We start from the raw sequence: 19163 nt of genomic DNA, 5'->3' as shown, positions 1-19163 counted from the left end.
TAATTTGAATCTCTTGTTTTTTTGAGGTTACAAAAAGTTGGATAATGTTGCTTGACCATCATCACACTGGGTAAACAATGACAGGGGATTAAACCCTAACACTGATGTCATTACACAGTATATCAGAAGAAAACGTTGACAAATGTTGACAAAACAAATAGGGGCTGTTGAATTTTTGACTCAATTAATTTTCTGTTTACACATTGTGTTTATTAATTCTATTTTATCAAGAAGAAGAAGCCTTATTTCTGGCGCTCTGCAAAATGATTAGACACAGAATAAACCACAGTGTTCATGAAATGCGCCCGTACTTTTCAAACCTTTATTGTCTTGTATAGTCCTCAGAGCAGTGGCCTGAAATGTGGAGTCCTTGCAAGCAGCGAGGTCCTTGTTTGACCTTGTTTGTTGACAGTCTCTAGATTTATGGCACTCATCAGAAAATGTCCTGCTTCAGCATTTGCTGGAACACAGTTGCATGTGCGCCGTATCATTACTGACGCCTTAACTTTCTTTTTACAGTTAAAAAAGAAACTTAATACAAATATTATATTACAAAACTCTTCAATGTTTTCTTTTTTGTCACGTCTGAGAAGGTAATAAAATGTTTACTTTCCAAACTGTTCTACTCAGAGGAAGGGCAGCCACCCCACAAAGACACAGCAACACATGAAGACATTTCATGGTGGCAGTTTGTTCCACTTAGTGCAATCGCCCTCAGGTGTTACATGTTAAAATCAGCTGTGTGTCCTGCTGTGTTCGCAGTGGGGAAGTAAGGCTTTGAACTGCATCTCTGAGTTGTTACTGGCCTGTGCAGTAGTTCTGAGCGGATCAGGATCAAAAAGCCTGCAGGGAGAAGCCTGGCAGTGTCTGTGGTGTTAATGCAGAGCCCAGAAGAACGGGTACCAGCCTTATCAGGTCTCTGAGAGGGATGCCCAGTTGGCTGCTACGTGACAGCAAATCCCCGAGTGAGCTGCAGCCTGCAGGGAGAGAATACAGAGCTTTAGACTAGTTCAACGTCACTGTAACACAAGTCATTTTCTTTGACAGTTTACAGTTGTTCCAACCTCGAATGTTTGGCTTAAGGAGGCTCGAGATGCTGTATTAATACTGTGACAGAGAAAAGTACAACCACATTTAAATCCTGACTGACCATCAATGTCTGCTGGGTTTCAAGTTTCATTTAGACTGACTGACCTGCTGCATTTGACCATGTCTGCAGCTCATTTGCATTCACTGGTGACATTTACCAAGCTACTATTCCAGCATATTCCAAAATGACAATGCCAGGATTCATCGGGCTCAAATTGTGAAAGAGTGGTTCAGGGAGCATGAGACATCATTTTCACACATGGATTGGCCACCACAGAGTCCAGACCTTAACCCCATTGAGAATCTTAGGGATGTGCTGGAGAAGGCTTTGCTCAGTGGTCCGACTCTCCCATCATCAATACAAGATCTTGGTGAAAAATGAATGCAACACTGGACGGAAATAAGCGAATGAGTGCCGTAATCAAAGGGGGTCCAAGGGGGTCCAAGGGGGTCAGAAAACCCATTTGTGCTAAATCTGAAGGAAGAAGTGATGTGGAAATGGAACCTTGTCGGTAAAAGCTGAAAAGTCACATGTGCAGAGAAGAAACTAAACAAAAACAGTTTGTACAGCATTATTAGCTTCTAAATTTTAATTAAGCAATGTGTAAGCAGCAGTTTAGTCCAGTGAATCACTACCAATGGTTCAGGGTTTTTTCTCTTAGCCTTTGTTTGAAATATTGTACTTTCAGATCAATGCAGTGTTGTAAAAAGTAATAGTTCCCTCTGAACTGTGGTGAAGGAAAGAAGTAGCAGAAAGTGCCTCAGAATGTTGGAGTTGGAGTTTCTTTCTGCTGACAACACAGTGCTGAGTGTTTACATGAAAGTGTTTACCACTCCGGTTCAGTGTTAACACGTGTTTGTCTCACCCTCCAGTTGTGTGTGTGTGTTCCTGAGGCAAGGGATAGACCGGTACACCAGGAAGCAGGCCAACGTGATGAACTGAGTGTCGTCAGGGAGTGCCTCGCCTTTCATGTAGGACCTTAGCACTGAGCTGTTCTCTAGAAGAGAAAACATACACACAAAAAGCATACAGGTTTATTTTTTTCAATTTACTACAGGTTTTGTAGTACACAAGTGTCAAAATTAGTCAAATTATTAATGAAAGTAGGTGTTTCTTTTTCTTTTGGTTGATTCGGTTCATAAAAGATGTAGTACGCAACCTTTAGGTATAATGAAACGTCTGTTACATTCAAATCATTGTCTAATGAGCTGATTAAGCATATCAGCTCCGCAAAAACTGTGTTTCTCAGAATAGTTGTGTTTATATCTCATCTAACCCTTCAACATTTCTGTACTGCACACAGGAGCTGAATTGTTTCATGTGAAGAAAGATGTGGACAAAAGCAGCATTGCACTAATAAAATGAAATAGCTGCACGACTAAAAAGACAAAGAAGCGTCCACGAACAATTTCAGAAGTGAATTTTTCTGCTAAAAAAAAAACATAAAGAACCAAAGTCAATCTGAAAAATGCTTCTGCTGCCCCTGCACTGCTGCTGCTGCTGCAGTATATGCACAATTGCTCCCTCAATCAGATCCGACTGTATTGTCTATTTTCAGATGATCAACAAAAAAAATACCAAAAGTTACACACTGCAGCTTTAAAATTGCAGTTATACAGTTTTATCAGTTGACTCCATTTTATGTGAATAAAACTATCTGACTGTGTATTATGAGTTGGTTGATTACAACAATGATGACATGAACACGAAAAAATCGGGCTGAAGTAAGTAAGTATTCTTCACAGCAGCATTGGCATTTGATGAATACAAACAGCCCAGAGAGCTCAGTCATAAAAACACAGAGGGATTTACTGAAAACAGTAACACCCCTGATGCTGGAAGTCAAGTCAGTTTTCTTTTCTTTATTGAAATAGGCTTTGTGAGGCATGACGGTAAAGACATGTTTAATCACAGGCTCTCACCTGTTTCCCACACCTCTCACTTTACGATTATTACTGCAGGTGTGTGTACATGTGCTAGTAAGTGATGGAATGTGTGTTTGTGTGTATACACAGCCTGTTTAACTTCTAAACTATGACATTAGTGTGCTACACCCAGTGCGCGGAAACAAGTCGAGACACATCAAGCGTGTGAAAATGTCAGGCAGTGACACCGCTGTTTTCACAGAGCCACTTCACTTTTTGTCACTGGCTACAGGTGTAAATATAATGTTTCTTACTTAATTTTTTCAACATCTGGGCTGAAAATATTCACATTTGACTAGCCACAGCCAAGGTATGGCTATGTAGGATGTTTCATGTCATCAATCCATCCAGTCCTCACCTTTAAGCCAGCTGTCCAGTGCTATGTCCACCATATTCTTCATGACAGGCAGAAACTCTGAGGTGAGCAAGGTGTCACGGCGATTAGCAGCACCCTGCAGCATCCTGCTGTCCCACAACTCCACCACCAGACGCAGCTGCCAAAGGGGGAAGGTCTGCAGCAGGTCTCCTTGCCGCAAACCCCGCACTGCCTGGGAGACACCGGGGCAGACGTGTTAGTCACAGATATGTCGAAATCCCATGAACAGCTTTCCTACTAAAATAAAACATGATACCAACCTACAACAGACACGTTAACATTTTGTTTCATTGTGTTTACTCATTTATTGGCTTTCTAATTTCTAATTCCCTCTCAATTAAACTGTGACAAGTACAAGACAGATGATTCAACAGTTCAACAGTGTGCACGTTTGTGTTTTACCTGCTCGATGGCGATATACGTGGGCAGCATCTCTGGACACTCCTGCGTCACACACTCGTACAACATGGCTGAGAACAACACCAGAGTATCCTCCCTCTGCAAGAGCACAACATGGTCTGTGTAAATGTGTGTGAGCTATTACACGTGAGTATAGTCAATCCAAAATTTTATCCAACTTAGCTGGGAGGAAAGCACCCCGAAACAAAAAACAATAATTTAAAACTAAATCTCTGCTTCAAACTGTCACAACATGCTGTGGGAATCTTAGTCACTTTACAGTGTCACATTATGGCTATGAAGTCTTACGGCATAGGAATAACGGGTAACTTACAATACGTAATATATAATAAGAATAATATCAAGATATAGTGATTCTGCAATAATTGATACACTGACAATCTTATAACAATATTTAACAATATCTGTTCAACTGAAAAATACTACATGTCTTTAAAATATAAAGAGCATGATTTGAATGAGTTCTTTGTTCATGTTGCTCTCATTCCTAAAAGTGTCATCATGCTGAGAACTCTGCATAATTAAATTAAAATTGATATTCGGCACAAATTTGTGACTATCTCAAAAGTATGGGCGATGATATTTTGCCAAAACAATATTTAGCCGAACCGCAACTCATTCTTGTGGAGACTAAAAGCAGTCCCCTATGACATATAAAGATGTTAGCATTAAGATTATGTTAAGGTTAGATGACAATGTATAAGGTTCAATGCAACGTATAAGTATATCAACGACATGAATTATCTGTTTTTACTTTGTCTTAATAGTTAATTAAATAAAATGTATTGTGTCTTCTGAAGCCATACAGACACAACTTGTGTGTATAGGGCAACTATAGGATTTTCATATGAGCAAAACCTAAAAGTTTATGTATACTCAAAAACGACTGTGTATATACACTACACTGTAATATCAATTACAAGCATATATTCATTTTCATATACAGACTAATAGAAATATGGGGTTCGACAGGATACAGCTTGTGCACTGAGGTCTAGACATGGACCTATTTCACACTACATTAATAAAACCAGACAAGAAATCTTGCAATTACTTGCCAGTAAACACAATGTCATAAATATGAAACTTGTTTACATTTTGGCTGTTTGGCTGTGTGAGTAGGAGAAGCAGTGAAAGGCAGAGATGGTGTGACTGGACTGATAATAACAGATAATCCGCAAAGAAATCTCGCCTTGTTGTTGTTAAATTCAATAATAGAGGAGGTTATGCTAGGAAATTACAAATTTTCTCCTGTGTGCAAGCCGAAGCCAGTGACCTAACCAATTAACCTGAGGACGTAATGAAGCACCCTCTTTTAATCAGAAAATAGGACTCAAGTGATTTACAAGCACTTGAAGAACTGCTCTCAGTGTTTTACATTTAACACACATTTACATTTTTCATTTTTTCATTAATAATTCACAAATCTGTTCTCAGCCATTCAAGTGATATGGCATTATGAACATCAATGATAGTCCTTGTTAAGTCTCTACATTTGCTTCAGGAATTAAATTTTTAAAGGACATTCATTGCTCTTGATTAAGCATCTTAGCATCTTGATAATCTATAAAGACTATAAATATAATATTATATCCTCCCAAATCTTGAAAGTGAAACCAATGTGGAAGTGACAGAAACCCTATATTTATATTTTATTGAAAATTAGCCTATTTCTCATTTGATTTATATCAGTAAATTTGTTCTTGATAAGTTGATGATCTCAGTCACTAGTTTCAGGTCTCCAATATAGTATTCTGTCAACTTCCTGTAAATTTGGATCTATTTAGACTTGAGAGGCCACTGGATGTCACAACACCCTGGTCCTTTTTCAATAAAATACACCACTTGTGTCCCTTTCCCAACTTTTCCCACACTGTCATCCAAATATGGTCTTTTTTGGTTTAAGAAACTACAGCTTTCAAAGCATTGGATGACGTAATGTGGCTTGCCACATAATGCTACCAGAGCCTCATAGTGGTGCTAGCATGGATGTAGACGAAGACATTGTGCCCATTTTTAGTCAGAGTCACAATAAAAATGTCTCTCAAATTATTTCAAGCACCTCCATCCTATTGTTTTGTGTTTGTGTCTTCCTTAAACAGTTTAAATTTAGGTTTCTCTCTCTGTAAATGCAAAGTCTGGGCAACACTTGATAAATTAGCGTTTAACCTTACACCATTACAAAAGCCTGACACAGTTCTTTGTTGTGTGAGACATTGATTTTTCATTAATTTGCAGATATTTAATGCATCTGCATCCATACTTCAGTGTTATTCTAGGTATATCATTTTAAAAAGAGCTGAAATATATAACATTAAGATTGGAACATATATTTTTCAAGGCTATATTAGATACTTGAAGAGTTAATTGCTTTATATCTGTTTAACAGTCACTAACTATAGTATTTCGTTACCAGCAAAACATGTAGTTAAGCAGCCAACATGTAAATCTTGTGTTACAACTCACTATTTTTGTTCCTTCAGATGTTTTGCAGAAGAACTCTGCAAAGGAGACCAAAGCGGGCTCAGATGTAAATGTAGAGATGGCCTCAGGCTGCAAAAAAGCACAAAGAAAATGAAAAGGGGAACAAGGGAAACAAAAGACAGTCCTGGGAGAGTAGGTAGACAGAAAAAAGTCAAAGTCAGAGGGATGAATGAAAGATAACTGTACAAGGGAGACAATCAAGAGAAGAAAAAAGGAAGCAAAGATGAATGCACAAGAACAAAAAAGATGAAGAGGTCAAAGGACAGTGAGGACAAGTGGAATAACTAATGTGCTTTGTGGACCTGCAGGCGTATTGACAGCATGCAATGACGCCATTTGGACACCAATTATAGTGTGTCAACCACATAGCTGCCTGCGGAACCTGTAGTGACAACCTGCCAGGACTGGAAACAACTAGTCACAAGGGAGGAGGTCAGTTAAACTGCACTCACTCCTGTTTGATTCTATGTTAGACTCATTTGTCCAAATGTGTTTGTTTTCAAACTGAGAAATAAAGAAATATATTGAAGGCCAAGTCCACTATATTTGGTATAAATAGAAAGTTTGTATGTGTTTTGTCAAGTGTCCCCAGTAATTCTCAGATTCTGGGTGTTTAACAAGATATAGTGTGACTAAACACTGCAACCTTAACAACACAGACATAAGATAATGTATAATATATAAAGTAAATGTTGTCTATGGTTGAAGTAAGGCACTGGAACTCACAAAATGTATGTGGTGAATGAACATTAATATTCAGTCAGTATGCTGGCCCAGATCAATCTCAAACAAGTTCTATAGAAACTGAAAGAACATCACTAAAGGTGTTGGTTTAAGCAGGTAATGTGTGAGTGTTTACCTTGAAGGTTTGGACTCCGGAGTTGCGATGGTTGACAGAAGATGCCAACAGGCTCTTCCATCCATGAGGGTCGTCTTTGTAGGGCAGCTGGCCGGCCCGTAGTTTTACATACAACACCCCGTCTCTAGAGAGGATGGACCTGAGGAAGAGAGAGCGCAAGAGAAACTGTACTTTAAATTCAGTCGACTTAATCACCACATCAGTGAATCCCTAGATTCCAATAATCCATATGTGGCACAAAAAGACAAAGACTCTGCCTGATCACTTCCACATGCTGTATATTTAGTGGTTTCATCTCACTGATTGCCTTTTGCAACAGTTTTAAAAGAGATGCTGGACCCCCAGTACTTACTTCAGATGTTGTGTTTCTTTGCTGAGGTCGACAATCAGTTCCCAGTAACGTGGTCCCTTCACCTTTATCTGCAATTAATAAATAAACATAAATGAGAAAATGAAAGGATTATGACATGAGGATGGTGCTTGATTTAACTGCAAATATTTTGGCTAGCGTGAGGAAACAATACTGGTACTATTGTCTCCACAACAGTCAACGTATCACACTGGCAAATCTAGTTTCCACTGGGTTAATGTCCACCAGCAGTGCAGTGTTGTTCTTAGGATTTACCCGTTTGAGATGGTGCAGCTCCGGAAGCAGGGTGGGGGCCATCAACTCTACCGTTGTTTCATCGTACCACCTCGTCTCCTGGAATATGTCATAGAAACAGAACACACCATGAACAAAAGGTCATGCACCTGAGGTTTCATACTTACGAACTGAATAAATCTGACCACAGACACATTAAAACTGATCGAGTTCTTAAAGTCTGAATTCAACACTCAGCTTACTAAAAAGCCCCTTAACCCCTTAGCAAACAAAGTTTGCTAGAGTGAAAGCCAGAAAGGCCCTCAGTTGGGGATCTTTTTGATGTAAGGCCGTGTGGCCCAGCAGAAAACATATGAGGAACTAAATAGAAGAAATCTCAGGTAGAGCTCCGGTGGAGGAGGTATCCCTCTTGAGGGACAATTTGTTGTCCATCTGTCCCCAAAGATAAATGTAATTTAATGACATTTAATGTCAAACGAGCATTAACTGACTTTAAATAAATATTACAATATTCTTATTTCATTAACTTGGAACTTGTCATTGACTAGTTGAGCTACATGTGCACACATGTACTTTTTATTTAAATAATTCTCCAGTACATGTAGGAATTATTGTTTTACATTGAAACAGTGGCACATACCAAAATCAGTACAAATGGGGAAGAGAGGAGCAAAAAAATGAGACTGCCTCATTTATCACTTAAAGAGCAGCAACAAAAAGAGATTTAGAAATTACAGCAACATGAGAAAGGATCCAGGACTGACTGAAATTCCACTCATTTCATTGCCGATTTTAAAGGCAACTCCAAACAATTTGATAGTTTTCACATTTGGGCTTTTACCATTGTGATCTGGCTTGTCAGGGGGTAGTCGCCATGTTCCTCTGTGTCTTCATTGGCAGACATTAGGATAACATACCCTACTGAGATTGTTTACTTTCCATTTCTAAACTAATCAAAACCTCAGTCTGACCTACAATTATTTAGGTAGACCAATTTTGTATGAGGTACAGCAGTTTCCTGTTCTATTAGATGAACTGATCCACTTACAACGGCAGGTGGAATGGAAATATGCTGTGTGCATATGCACTACCATCAAGCATAAACATTACGCAAACAGTAATATGTCAGATGAAGTATAGCAAGTGTGACAGAGATGGAGAACAAACGACAAGTATAGAGGAACTGCACAGTTACGTAACAGAACAAGCTAACACTAAGTTTCATTCTGAGAATATAGAACTACTTAATAGTGTCAAGCACTTAAACCAAAAGTCATGGCAGCATTACTACAAAATCAGCAATGTGAAAACCTTACACAAGGGAGGAGCAGCTCATGGGTAATGAAAGCGTGTCAGCCAGACCACCACTTACCTTGTAGGTGACCTCTAAGAGGGCGTAGCAAGGCTTCAGAGAGTCCACATCCACAGGGACCAGCAGATGTGGTTCAGCAGCCAGCACAGCTAGATGCCGCAGGGCCTGCAGGTGGTAGCTGCAGTAACCACAGCAACATCAACAACACTTTTAGGGTCAGAGTTCAGTTTCTACACAAGTACAGTATGTGTGATAAGTATGTGTGTGTGTGTCATTAATAAAAACACATATTTTATGCAATTATTGAACTTCAAACTCTGTATTTGTAAGTTACACACAAGCAAAGTTTCATCTACACCTATCTCTAGTATTAATAAATCCAGCATAAGGGTGACTCACTTGACAGTGATTTATTTTTATTATTTGTTTTAAATCAACTATCTATATAATATCAAACATTTTCTAATATCTATTTTTCAGAAACATGTCAAACTAATCCACTGCTGGCTGCAGTTAGCTTTGTGCCTGTGTTTGCATTTACGAGCTGTCAATCAAATATTCACTGACAATAAATAGTGTCTGTGGGTCTCACCGGTTATCAGTACTGTGAGCAGGGAAGTGTGGGTACAGGGCACATAGCAGAGCAGCGATGGCTGAATTGGAGGTGCTTAGGGAGTACCTAAAACAAGACAACATAAAAAAGAAATACTGTAAAATGCTTTCCACCTCCTTTTTTTCTCTCAAACACACCCTTAAAAGTCACCCCACTTTCCACAAACGACAGTTGAGTTTTCATTCAACTGCCCACTTTTTGCAACCAACACACAAACATAATATAAGAGGGACAGAAGAATAAAAGTAGCCAAATTACAGTGTTTAAACCACACAGTCAATACAGTTTGGAAGGCTTTGAAAGATGCACTGCTCAAAATTCAACAAAACCTTTGTTGTCGTTTATTGAAACCAGGTGTGCATTGTAATACAGTGTACGTCATCACAGACCACAGCAGAGCCTCTTAAACATAATAGCTGGAAATTAAGTGCATACTTTATCTAATGGAGGCATTATAATAAAGTTGGGTCAGATAATAAAGGCTGCTAACACATAGGTTACTTTTGAGAGCACTTCTTACGGTCAACTCAGGTAAATTACGGGGCTCTTCAAGTGAATGGATGCTTGTCTCATGTTTAGCATGTTTCAAAATGTGAACGTCACTGATCATTACTCCTTTTTCCACAGTTATTACAATGAAAAAGACCTCTAACAAGATATTTGAAAATAAGCAAGTTACAAACAGGGGATGGATGCTGAAAATGAAAACGATGATGGTGGAAAAAGTGAAAAATTCATCTAATAGAGGATAATTTGTTTTATTGGTCTAAGAAATAAGCAAATAAGCCTTCAAATGTAAGGCTATAAGAATATAGAAAGAAAAAGTATTTACACATACAAGTACTTACATATAAATATATATATATATGTAGATATGTGTAATGAGAACAAGTTGGGGTAGGGGGGAAAAATGCTGTAAAAAGAATGTTTTCATAAAATTATAAATTCTGATTGTTTATTTTTATTGATTTACAAAAGTCAAAGTGAGCAAACAGAAGGAAAATTTTAATAAAATCAATATTTGGTGTGACCACTCTTACAGGGGTCTTTATTTATAACCCCCGCCCACACGCACAGCTTTCACAGCAGGTGCTTGACTTTGAGGAACATGCATTGAAAGTTGTCAACCAATTGAAGCTTGCTTTAACAAGTCTTACTGTAGATGTGTCTGTTGTCGATGAAGAAAAAGAGTCCTCACAAATTCTTCAGACACTGTTGCGAGGACAACACCACAATCCTGCTGTGTTTTGCTTACCCTGATAGAGGAGACTCTCCTCTGAAGAGATCAAATGCAAGCATAGCTTTGTATAAACAGCATTGTGTAAGCCTATAGAATTGAATATAATACAAAAATGAATACAAAAATTGCTCTACCACCAAGCCCTGGCAGAAATAGATAAAATACTTTACCTTACATGGTCTTAGTTAAGGTGCATAAGAGACAATGAAGTCGCTACAGTTGCACTGGCAGCTATTACTGTGAATGCCATGCGCGTCATTTTAGAAAACATTTAATTTCACTTCTGTTTCCTGCTTAAACAAATGTATAAATGGGAAGAGAAACTAAACAGAAAAAATGAGGGAGGCAGGGTGAAAAGAAGGTTAGAAAAACACCCAGCAACATAAATTGTGAAAGGCGAGACAATGAATGCAAAACTAAAATGACTGATGACAAAATTCATAGAAATATTTGGGGGGGTTTTTGCATCACAGTGTGAACTAGGAAAAAGTGAGCAGACAAGTGACTGAATGGTCAACAAGTGGAGGAAGAAAATGCAGGAAATAAAACAGTGACATGGCAGGAGTCTGCACTCCAGCAGGACCTTAAACCCCCGCGGGCCTGTGGATAACAGTCAAACTCACTGTAAAATAAAACATAACCTAAATAAAACCAAAACTGTTTGCAGCTGTATGGGGAGAAACCCTTGCAACATGGAATCAGATAATAAACAGGCCAACGTCAGCGGTTAGTTTAGGTGTGTTCATGTCTGTGTAAATGTCACTCATTATGCACAACACAGCACTCAAAACGGGCGGCGAATTTGTGTGGCTAACCCACATGCGGTGTGTGTACATGTTGTACCAGGCTCTTCACCGGAAAAGCTGTCCTAAATCAGGTAGGTGTGTCCTCTTATGTACACTATGTGTTCTATAATGTTTGAATTAAAGCCTGAGGTAGATATATAAGCAGGTTGATTTTATACAATAGGATAAATGAAGATATAGTATATCAGAAACAGTCAATATGCCAATAGGAATACTTCTCTTTTCACCAAACAATGCAGAAATAGATGCACTACAGTAGAGGGATTTAGTGTCATCTCCTTCTTTGACCAGCAGAGCACACTCTGACTGCATTGATTACTCTCAACACATGGTTTACCATTTAAGTTCCTAATTAGTTTGTAAAATACAGCGTTTGACCCCATAATTTCCCCTTTTCAATATAACTAATATAAATAAACTAAATTTAATATGATCTTTCCTATAATGACTGGCTCTCTGGGATGTTTTAATGGGATACAGTTCATTGTTAAACTGTACAAAATATGTGTGTTTATGCTATGTCTTAAAGAGGTCACAAATGTGGACAAGTACACAAGCACTTGCACACACGCAGGTGTGTGTGTGGTTGATTTTGTTACCTCTTTGGGACATTTTCTGACATTCTCTGACACAGACCTTGTCAGGACCAGTAGTCCTCATAGAGACCGAAACCTGGTCCTAATGAGGCAGAACCTCTTTTCTGAGAAACTGGTTAACTTTAAGGCTAAGATCTGAATTGTGGTCATGGTTAAGGTGAGGGATAATGCTTTGTTTAGGCTGTACAAATGAATGGAAGTAAATGCAATGTCCTAAAGAGAATGGCTGCACAAATGTGTGTGCATGTGTGTGTGTGTCTTCAGGGTGTTCACTGTGTTGCTTTAATAAGTAGCAACAATCCGTGTTTATGTTTCACATATGTGTCTGCCTGCAACACAACTTAAGTAAATGCTAATTGGGCTATGTGAAGGCTAAATGAAACATTTGTTCATCTGATGCAAGAATACAGATCAGAGTGAGTAGCACAATGATGACCTTACAGCATAATGCAAATTTAGTTTGGTGGAACTGTTGCTACTACAGCACTGGCAGTAACTGCCTATGTTGCAAGGTAAGCTTAAAAAAGAAAAGAAGGAGCATGTGTCCCTCTGTTGGTGCTCATCTGGTGGGAAATGTGTGGGTGTGGGTGACAGTGTGTGGACATCTTACCTGCCCCCTCCCAGAAAGAGCAGGCCCAGAGCCATATGATGGGCCATGTGAAATCCATAGTTCATCTCGCCACCAGTTCGCTTGTGGAAAAAACGACAGAGCTGCAAGACCTTGAGATTCCCGGTGCCAGACATCACCATGGACATGGCCAGCAGGATCATTGACAGACAGGTCTGTAGATTGTAATAACCCGTCTGCTACAGGAACCAGCAAGCATGGTGGCAGAAAAAATGAGAAACATTTGACATCATTGCCAAAATAAGACTTTTTTATTAAATGGGATATTGTAAAGATTATATCTACACATCATACAGAAAAAACTTACAACAGTTGCTGTACCAGCAAAGGACAAGATCTTCATGAAGGTCCTGGCAAACTCATAGAGGCAGTCAAAGGCATCCGAGTTAGCAGAGCCAGCGAAGCGTAAGCCCAGTGCCATACAGGCTCCAGCTGTAATGTAGTCTTGGGCTTGGCTGATGGAGCAAATAGCATGATATGATCAGCCATGGTGGTGGGACAGAGTGGAAAACACTGTTGCTGCTATTGCTGCTGCTGCTGCTGCTACAACAACAATTGCATACTTACGCCATTGTCTCCATGTTAATGTCCTCTGAGGCATCAAAAGTACCCCTCATGATCTGAAAGAAAATAAATACAAAGCTGAAAGAAGATGAAGAAGTTGGGAATTCTTTACAAGTCATAGTGACATGTTGCCTGCAAATCTGCAGCATCACAGCTCCTCTAACTACAACACAGCTGCTCCAACTACAACACATCTGTTCAGTAATGCTGTGTATGTGTGCACATGTGTATCTTTTCTCACCTGGGGTATGTTACTCTTGACCCACTCTGTATTAGGGAGGATTTCATCCCACATGATTATACACCGAGCAAGGGTCTGTGAGGAAAGACAGGTAAGTTGGGAAGGGGAGAGAGAGAGAGCGAGAGAGGTATACCAGATTGAGAGAAAAGTGAGGATGATCTCACTATCACACTCGGACACCCTCACACATACACCTAGTGCCACACTAACCCTCAGCAGCAGAAACTCTGGCTTGATGAAATCCAGCAGGAACCAAGTGTCTGGAGGTTTCAGCCAATCAGCAATGGACCTTGTGGAGAAAACCACAAAGAGACAAGGGGGTGTTAATATCCTCCTTCAACAGCCACAAAACCAACAGACAGCTGGCAGCAGCAGCAGCGAGTAACGAAGAAGAAGACAGGAGCCTCTTGACCAATGGCAGAAAGCTATGAGTTTCTCTGTAGCGTAATGTGACGACGGGACTCAGTGAGGTGTAAGATGTTTCATCAGGCAGGTTAGGATGCTCCACTGAACGGTACAGGAAGTAACACACACTATGATAAAACTCAACATAAAGGTATCACAGTGATGGGATTCATAAATGTAGATGCTGAGTTTTACACTCTGCATCTATAAGCTCAGCAGGTCATTTATCAAAAATGCACTTATTTGCACAAATCTGATCTTTGTGTTGCTTTGAGAGACACGTTATTCTCACTAAATAAACAGCGACCATTTTGTCTACGTTCAAATAAAAAAACTGTTGTACCATATCTGCACACTGTGTCTAATAGACTCCAAACAATGTGTGCACAATTAACATATGTTTTAGTCACTGTAGCACAGTGCTTTAAAATAATTGCGATTTGGACAATGGGATCTTTATTTAATTGTTGCGAAACTTGTGAAACTTCAATTAGTTTAGTTGTGATTTACATGAGTGTTGTATTAATAAAGTAAAGTAAAAGTTTTGATTAAAAAAAAGGGAAAACTTCATCTTACACATAGAACAGATTCAAACTATAGGTTATCATTGTTAGCTACTGTTTCTAAATATCATACATAAAAACAAAACCACACTTTAACTTACTATGTCTGTCTATATAGATAGATACAGTAAGTAAAAGTGTGTGCAATTAGAGATAATGGCAGTATTTTGCAGGTTATTTATAAAACTGCACCACAGCCAAATACCAACACATGGAAAGAACAAGAAGGTACTAATGGTCTTTAAAAGTAGTTCTGTGCTCAAAAGGGCAATGAGGATGAAGTGATCAGTTACTTGTCTCTTATCTCACCTGTTGTTGGTCTTGAGGTAAATCATAGCGAGGGCCAGCGTGGCCCCAGGACATGTCACGTCCACGTTGATTGTGTCACCTTCCTGCAACAACCAATGACAGTGTTTGAGAAAATGCTCAGCTGTCAGTTAAGGCCCCAACAACAGTAACTATTTGATTAGTAATAACTATCAGCATCTTACAATACTTTATGTAATAATTCTTTCTTTTTGTGATGTGGTTTATCAAATAATGTGAGTGTACCCACTTATTTCAGGTAATGGAAATTGAAGAGCATATGAATATTAATACTTTTTAATGATGACATCCATGATATATTTTGTATTTTCATATATCTGGTAACCAATAAAACCTGTTTGTTGATTTAATGATTTAAGATTCAGGAAGCACAGACCTATAGATTTGGAGTGTGTCTTGTCAGCACTCTCTGGTGGACCAAATACATATAAAAATGTTACTGAAGTGTCACAAATAAAATAAAATTATTTAAACTTCTAAATTGGAATGTGTTTATTACCATACTCTTTATGCCAATTAATTTCATGTTTTATATGAACCAATATTGGCCATAGAAATACATCTGCCAAGCTATAAAAAGCAGCCTTATACAGTTATGATTTAGCATACAACAATAACCGTGTTGTGAAATCATTTACATGCCTTTCAAGAGTTATTTCACTGTAAAATGCAACTGATGATATTTGGTGGTAGCATTTTCACCATTACATTACCTTGATCTGGTAGCTGGGGGACTTGTGTCTCTCCCTGTTGGCCCCAGCCTGAGCTCTGCGATGCCCTCCCACCATGTACTGATACAACTGCTCAGGAACATTCAGATCTGTCATCCCTATCAGGTTACTGCCATGCTGCAAGAGGACAGGAGGAGGAGGAGGACCAGGTTGGGCAAAGGAAAGAGAATATGTGAAATTTGAAAGAGGTGGGAGAAGTTAAATGACAACCTTCAGATATGGCAACCTTTAGAGAGGGAAGAGGGTGATGTCAATTTCACATCTACTTGATGTTTCCTCATTTTGATTTAAACATATCCCATGATGTTTTCAGTTATTAAAAAAAAAACTACTGGTCATTCTGGTAGGAAGAATCAATCCTCCTCTTATTGATGATACCACATCAGGCATCATAAGCCAAAAACGATGGCGATCTGCACTCATGATGGACCACTATTAAAAGGAAAAAATCCAAAGGATACACTATGAATTCAAAATGCATTATCTGATTTACTGTGGTATGAGCATCACACACAGACAATGGCCAACAGGTCAAAACAAGTAAAGTAAGTAAGTAAAACAACAAACATTGTGTGCTCCATCTCATTGGAGAAGAAGCAGAAGACATGTGACATGACTTACACCCAGACAGACCATGCCCAAGGCCAGACCAGCAGCAAGTGAGTACGACTCTCTGTCTGTGCAGTACTCCATCTCTGGACCAGGGGGGCGCCCTGACACACACACACACACACACCAAGAAACAAAGTCATGACTTGTAAAAGCAAGAACCACAATTTATTATATATATATATATATACAGTGGGGCAAAAAAGTATTTAGTCAGCCACCGATTATGCAAGTTCTCCCACTTAAAATGATGACAGAGGTCTGTAATATTCATCATAGGTGCACTTCAACTGTGAGACAGAATGTGAAATCCTGGAAATCACATTGTAGGATTTTTAAAGAATGTATTTGTAAATTATGGTGGAAAATAAGTATTTGGTCACCTACAAACAAGCAAGAGCTCTGGCTCTCACAGACCTGTAACTTCTTCTTTAAGAAGCTCTTCTGTCCTCCACTCGTTACCTGTATTCATTGCACTTGTTTGAACTCATTATCTTTATAAAAGACACCTGTCCACAGCCTCAAACAGTCAGACTCCAAACTCCACAATGGCCAAGACCAGAGATGTCGAAGGACACCAGGAACAAAATTGTAGACCTGCACCAGTCTTGGAAGAGTGAATCTACAATAGGCAAGCAGCTTGGTATGAATCAATCAACTGTGGGAGCAATTATTAGAAAATGGAAGACATACAAGACCATTGTGCAGACGTTTCCCCTGCTTAAGCCAGTACATGTCCAGGCCCTTCTGAAGTTTGCCAGAGAGCATATGGATGATCCAGAAGAGGATTGGGAGAATGTCATGTGGTCAGATGAAACCAAAATATAACTTTTTGGTACAAACTCAACTCGTCATGTTTGGAGGAAGAAGAATGCTGAGTTGCATCCCAAGAACACCATACCTACTGTGAAGCATGGGGGTGGAAACATCATGCTTTGGGGCTGTTTTTCTGCAAAGGGGACAGGACGACTGATCCGTGTTAAGGAAAGAATGAATGGGGCCATGTATCGTGAGATTTTGAGCCAAAACCTCCTTCCATCAGTGAGAGCATTGACGATGAAACGTGGCTGGGTCTTCCAGCATGACAATGACCCCAAACGCACCGCCCGGGCAACGAGTGGCTCCGTAAGAAGCATTTCAAAGTCCTGGAGTGGCCTAGCCAGTCTCCAGACCTCAACCCCATAGAAAATCTGTGGAGGAAGTTGAAAGTCTGTGTTGCCTGGCGACAGCCCCAAAACATCACTGCTCTAGAGGAGATCTGCATGGCGGAATGGGCAAAAATACCAGCTACAGTGTGTGCAAACCTGGTGAAGACCTACATTAAAAAGGTGACATTGAATGCTTGTATCACACATATGTTAGTTATGGAGGTCTACTTACATATATTAACTTGTTTTCACGGTTAAAAACGTCCTAATCGCTGCAAACGAGCCGATCAAAATATCTCCTCACTGACGCTCTCGTCAGCCGCGCTGTTTCAGACCAAAACCACACCCCCAGAACGTGGACTGTGTTGTGATTGGCCAGCCAACGAGAGCTTTCCCACTGTCCTGTGATTGGCGAGGTACCTGGAAGTGACGGAATAGATAGGCCAGTTCTCAGATACACAGCTCCCCCTCTGGCACGGTGGATGCTCTGCATCTCAGCAGCTACAACAAGAGTAGTAGCTTCTTCTGCGGTTGAATGTACGCAACCGGATGTGCCCGGACTAGTGCCCGCACCAGGAGGCGCTACGGTGGTGAGAGGAGTGGTGAGGATTTCTGATGACGACATCAAATTAAGGAAGTGCCGATCCGCTTCGCAGAGCCCAGGAAAACAATACAACACTATTTTCTCAGCAGTGGCTGAACTGTTTGTTCTGAAACTTTAGGGTTTCATAAACGAGGTAATGACGCAGATACACACACAAACGCAGCGTTAATTGGAGCTTCCGGTCTATGTGGGCTTTAAACGTTTGACCTCTGTCATTGCCAACAAAGGTTATATTACAAAGTATTGAGTTGAACTTTTGTTATTGACCAAATACTTATTTTCCACCATAATTTACAAATAAATTCTTTAAAAATCCTACCATGTGATTTCCAGGATTTTTTTTCACATTCTGTCTCTCACAGTTGAAATGCACCTATGATGACAATTACAGACCTCTGTCATCATTTTAAGTGGGAGAACTTGCACAATTGGTGGCTGACTAAATACTTTTTTGCCCCACTGTATATATAGCATTTGAATGTAAATAAAGTCACTGTGTAATGCTCAAAATTTCTTCAAACTACAAGTGTTCCAAGTATATAGACACACACACACCTATCTCAGACAGTAAGACTTCAGCATTGTGTCTGTGACCTGTTCCCTGGTACACTAGCCCAATGCCAATTACAGCAGCAACCTGCAGAACAGAGAGAGAGACATAACTGAATTCTTAAGAGTTTCATATTCAAGTAGAATGTGGTAAGAGTTTGCACATTTTAACTACAAACTCAAAGATCTTTGATGTAATTTCCCTCCGCAAATAATTTCAAATGTCTGGGGCAGAAAATTTGACTGATTTCTTACTACTACTCCATGACAACTCACTCTTACCTGCACATTGTGTGGAACATCCAGCTCAGTAGATGTGGGTGGGAGCAGGGCAGGGATGTGTATACTAAGCAGGCGAGTAATTGACATGTCCATGGTGCCAAGTTTGGCTGAAGACACGCCCAGCAGGAGCCCAATACTGGTCATCTCATGGCTCTGACACAGAGAAAGAGAAAGGAAAATGGTAAAC

The 19163-nt window shown here is 39.6% G+C and overlaps 1 protein-coding gene across 2 annotated transcripts in view; it reads right to left on the bottom strand.

The window, feature by feature from the left end:
• Positions 1–308: 308 nt before the first annotated feature.
• Positions 309–19163, bottom strand: part of anapc1 (anaphase promoting complex subunit 1) — a 40417-nt gene continuing 21562 nt past the window's right edge. The window contains exons 34-53 of one of the 2 annotated variants that reach the window (XM_058651985.1): positions 18977–19129; positions 18701–18782; positions 16406–16497; positions 15767–15901; positions 15036–15118; positions 13969–14047; positions 13759–13833; positions 13521–13573; positions 13261–13408; positions 12936–13132; positions 9663–9749; positions 9131–9248; positions 7780–7857; positions 7507–7574; positions 7155–7293; positions 6278–6364; positions 3794–3889; positions 3374–3563; positions 1956–2087; positions 309–977 (exon numbers count right to left, since the gene is read on the bottom strand). In XM_058651985.1, the coding sequence (XP_058507968.1) occupies positions 835–977; positions 1956–2087; positions 3374–3563; positions 3794–3889; positions 6278–6364; positions 7155–7293; positions 7507–7574; positions 7780–7857; positions 9131–9248; positions 9663–9749; positions 12936–13132; positions 13261–13408; positions 13521–13573; positions 13759–13833; positions 13969–14047; positions 15036–15118; positions 15767–15901; positions 16406–16497; positions 18701–18782; positions 18977–19129 (2235 nt within the window). In that variant the 3' untranslated portion in view covers positions 309–834. The remainder of the gene's footprint in view (positions 978–1955; positions 2088–3373; positions 3564–3793; positions 3890–6277; positions 6365–7154; positions 7294–7506; positions 7575–7779; positions 7858–9130; positions 9249–9662; positions 9750–12935; positions 13133–13260; positions 13409–13520; positions 13574–13758; positions 13834–13968; positions 14048–15035; positions 15119–15766; positions 15902–16405; positions 16498–18700; positions 18783–18976; positions 19130–19163) is intronic. The other variant, XM_058651986.1, reaches the window with a different exon arrangement.

The sequence above is a fragment of the Solea solea genome, chromosome 15, assembly GCF_958295425.1.
Source record: "Solea solea chromosome 15, fSolSol10.1, whole genome shotgun sequence".
NCBI lineage: Eukaryota > Metazoa > Chordata > Actinopteri > Pleuronectiformes > Soleidae > Solea > Solea solea.
Note: the sequence above shows the minus strand (reverse complement) of the source record. Positions and strands in the feature narration are given on the sequence as shown.